General features: G+C 33.7%; 1 protein-coding gene across 1 annotated transcript; it reads right to left on the reverse strand.

Annotated features, from left to right (window-relative positions):
• LOC107626651 (putative disease resistance protein RGA1) lies at window positions 275–2,954 on the reverse strand. Its single transcript, XM_016329545.1, has 2 exons — window positions 558–2,954; window positions 275–292 (listed from the first exon to the last, which is right to left on the reverse strand). The coding sequence occupies exons 1-2, from the start codon at window positions 2,952–2,954 to the stop codon at window positions 275–277; spliced, it is 2,415 nt and encodes an 804-aa protein (XP_016185031.1).

Below are 4,074 nucleotides of genomic sequence, written 5' to 3' on the forward strand. Positions count from 1 at the left end.
AAAACTCAAGAAACTCTAATAGCTAAAAACATAGCTTTATTTTAGTTTTGAGTTTTGACAGACAAAAGCAACAGAAGCATGGACACAGACTAAAGTAATAGCTAAAAACATCATCTACCAAACAAAGGCTACAGAGCAATCAGAACGGGGACAACACAAAATAAAACAAAGTAGAACCAAATAACCAAATTCTTAAGATGACATAGGTACACCTTCATTGTCTTTCTCAACCTTCATGTCCTCTTAACCGGCTTCCCTGGCCTTAAATCTTTGTTCAATAATAATAATCAACCTGAAATATAAACATTCAAAAGGTACACCAAAAACAAATTTTCAAAGGGTATACTAATGATTGAAACAAAACTTGAACTTCAAGTAGAAATCATTGACAACAAACAAGACTCCACTGTCCAAACAAAAGATTCACTTGTTAACAGTGTTATTTATAGATACTGACTTTAGTTGATGCTTAGCTTATACAAATTATAAATTTAATAGCGATTAAATTTCTAATATTTTTCATGCTAAATTATTGAATATGGATATATTTGACTTACCTTGCAATGTGGGACATGATTAATTTTGTTCACATCTGGACCTGTACGCTTGTTGTACCTTGCCCACAATTTGGGACAATCAACAATTTCTAAATGTTGCAGACGATGAAGTCGATCCATGGCCATGGGGAGAGATGACAATTTTGGACAAGAATAGATATATAGTCTCTCAAGAGAGGAGGAGATTGGAAACCATTCTGGAAATGATTTTATCCTTGTACCCGCTATCCTCAAACTTTCTAATTTGCCAGCTCTTTTAAGCCAATTAGGTAATGCTTCCAACTTGTGTGATCCAACAATCTCAAGTACTTTAAGGTTTAAATAATGATCTTCTACATGTTGCTTTTCTTCTTCATCTTCATCCTCAAAATTCATCAGCTCATCACACCCATGAATCATTAGCTTCCTTAAAGTACTCAAGCAACCGATAGCAGCCGGTAGGGACAATAGATTCACACAATCCAAAAGAAATAAGGTCTTAAGTTGTTGGAAGCGCCCTATATTCAGAGAGGACAAATTTATAGCATTGACAGTCAAAAACAAAACTTGAAGGCTGATGAGATTTTCCATATTTTTGGGAAGCTCTTGTAACTTGTAACAACGATGAAGATTCAAAAACTGTAGATTTTGCAACTTGCAAATAGAATTTGGGAGTTTCTCCAAAATACAATCTCGAAGATTGAGGTATCTTAAAAGCTTCATATTGGCAAAGTAATCATCAGGCAAAAACTTCAATTCCATATGTTGTAAGTGCAACACCTTTACAGAGTTGAATTTCTTGGATGCCCATTCCCATTCCCATTCCCATCCCCGTTCTTCTTGTAGCCATGGTAATACAATGGTTCTAGTCTCATCTAACTCTTTCATTGTTAATTTTGCAAAATCATGTAAAACACCATGCATTTTGAATGTCTCATACAGCATTGGATTGTCTAAAGGAAGGAAGTCGTAAAAAGGAGGACGTTCGATTTGAAGCAAAGATGCTGAAATAAGATCCATAATATACAAGGTTCCAATATCTTCTTCATCTTGCCCTTCACGAGTGGGTTGGAGAAGTCCATGTGCCATCCAAAACATAATCAAATCAGTAACACTGTATTCATAACCCATTGGAAAACAAGAGCAATATGAAAAACATTGCTTTAATATTGGTGACAAGTGATTATAGCTCAATTTCAATGCTGACAACAAGCTATATTCCTCTAGATTCCAGATATCTGCATCTTTTATTTCTTGCCACATCATTTCATCACGGATATCGTATAGGAAGGAACCTAAAACTTTTGCAGCGAGGGGCAATCCTTTGCATTTTTCAACAATTTCTTTCCCAATTTGCTTGAGCCATGGATACTTTTCTTCTTCATTCTCTTCTTTGAATGCAAAGTTTGCAAACACTTTCCAACATTCATCCTCAGAAAGTGGTTGTAACTCGATTATATGACCATTCCCAGCAATAGAAGCAACATCCTTGCTACGAGTTGTCACTATAATTTTGCTGCCTTCTGATTTTGCGTCACTACCTGCCTTCAATAAGCAACTTTTCAATGCAGCCCATTTGCTGCGGTCTTCATTCCAAATATCGTCTAGCACCAGTAAGAATCTCCTACCATGTAACATTTCATTGAGAAGCGATACCATATATTCCATAGTTTCCCCTTCAGGATAAATTGAGGCAGCATCAATAATTCTTCGTATCAACCTCTTTAAATGAAAATCATTAGACACACACACCCACATTAACATATTAAATTGCTCCTTCACTCTATCATCATTATAAATCATTTGAGCAAGTGTAGTCTTTCCCAAACCTCCAATCCCAACAATCGATATCATATCAATGTTATTAGCATGTGATTGTTGTCTCATTAATAACTTTATAATCTTCTCTTTCTCTTCAAGTCTACCAACAACATGCTTAAATCGGTCCCATGTATAAAGACTTTTTGCCGGTGTGAGCTCCCGAGTTGGAGGGTTGACATGTTCAATTATTCCCCTCTCTCTTCCTTGTGATATTAGCTCATCTATCTTCTGCATTATATCTTGGATTCTGTTGGCTATCTTGATGCGAAATGCATATGGATTCCTAAAGCATGAGAAGAATTGGAATATCTTCGTGTGGATGCTTCCATGCATTTTGTCCACTGCATTACGTTTTGCTTCATACTCTATTTCCTCAAAAATGAGTCTAGCATCATCAAGTGCCTTTCTGACTTCCCTCCACCACATATAATCTGCATGCTTGTTCTCGCTATCAAAGAGAAAGGAAGAGAGGACTCCCATTAATCTTTGAAGTTTCTCCAATTCATCCTGAAGACCAAATACCAGAGCAATGTCTTGAAAATATTTTGTTTGTAGATTGCCCAAAAGTGTTGATGTCATACTAGACACATCAGCCATTAGAGAATCAGTGGAAAGAGCCTAGAAAAAAGTATAACATTGAAAAGAAAGGTTAAACACACAAAAGGAAGGGGGAGGGGGATTACAACTGCACCAATGTAGAAATACTAGTAAAGTACTTAATTTCATAGTTAATGTATAAACAATATAATATACTATAATTTCCAATATAATGCATAGACAGGCGAGACATGAAGTAAAGGATGATTATTGCAGTGGTTTAATTATTTTTTGGTTCTTATCATTTTTTAAATATGCAATTAGAGTTTTTTATTTAATAGAGTCTCTGTGCTGATTGTTCATTACTATTATAAAGAATATTAGAGTTAATTGAATATTTTTCTGCAAATTAAAGGTATCTACCTTTAAGAACTTAATTCAATCTTTGACTACAATAATTTTAGAAAGAATATTCCATTAATTTTAACGTTTTTAACACAAAAAGTACTTAATTACAAAATTAAAAATAGTATAAGGATCTAATTAAAAAAAATATAAGGACTAAATTACAAATTTAGTAAAATTATATAAAAAAAGATTAAAAAAAAAGACAAATATTAAAGTTGGAGTGTTACATATAGTATCAAAGTCCATACTCGAATCAATGTGTTAATGAGGATGTCAGACATTATTAAGAGGTGGAATATAAAGTCATATTGATTAGAGAGGAGAACAAAATGTCCTCAATTTTTTCATGCTTTAGGAATCCATATGCTGAGTGTGAAAAATTTTTCACACTCAATTTTTTCATGCTTTAGGAGAACAAAAACATGTGGCTGAGTGTGAAAAATTTTGCCCTCTCTACCGTCAAGAATAAAAGTACGAGATGTCAAAGTAAACAATGTCCACATGCAGGCGGGTTGGACCATTACAAATGGTATGAAAGCTGGTATTTGAAAATGGAGAACAAAATATGTCTTATAAAAATGCAGAGACCTACTACCAAAAAAGAATGATGTAGAGACTTCTCTTTTGTGGACGTCTTTTAATAGGTGAGTGTGGGAACATTCACAAACAGATAAATTAGGTTTGTTACGTACAAATTCTTTAAAATTTTAAAATTATCAAAATCAAAATCAATTTTCTAAGATAAAATATAATAAAATAATTTTAACTAATT

This window comes from Arachis ipaensis, chromosome B02, assembly GCF_000816755.2.
Source record: "Arachis ipaensis cultivar K30076 chromosome B02, Araip1.1, whole genome shotgun sequence".
NCBI lineage: Eukaryota > Viridiplantae > Streptophyta > Magnoliopsida > Fabales > Fabaceae > Arachis > Arachis ipaensis.

Coding starts and splice junctions, on each gene's coding strand:
- LOC107626651 (XM_016329545.1), bottom strand. CDS start 2,954: ATGGCTGATGTGTCTAGTATGACATCAACACTTTTGGGCAATCTACAA.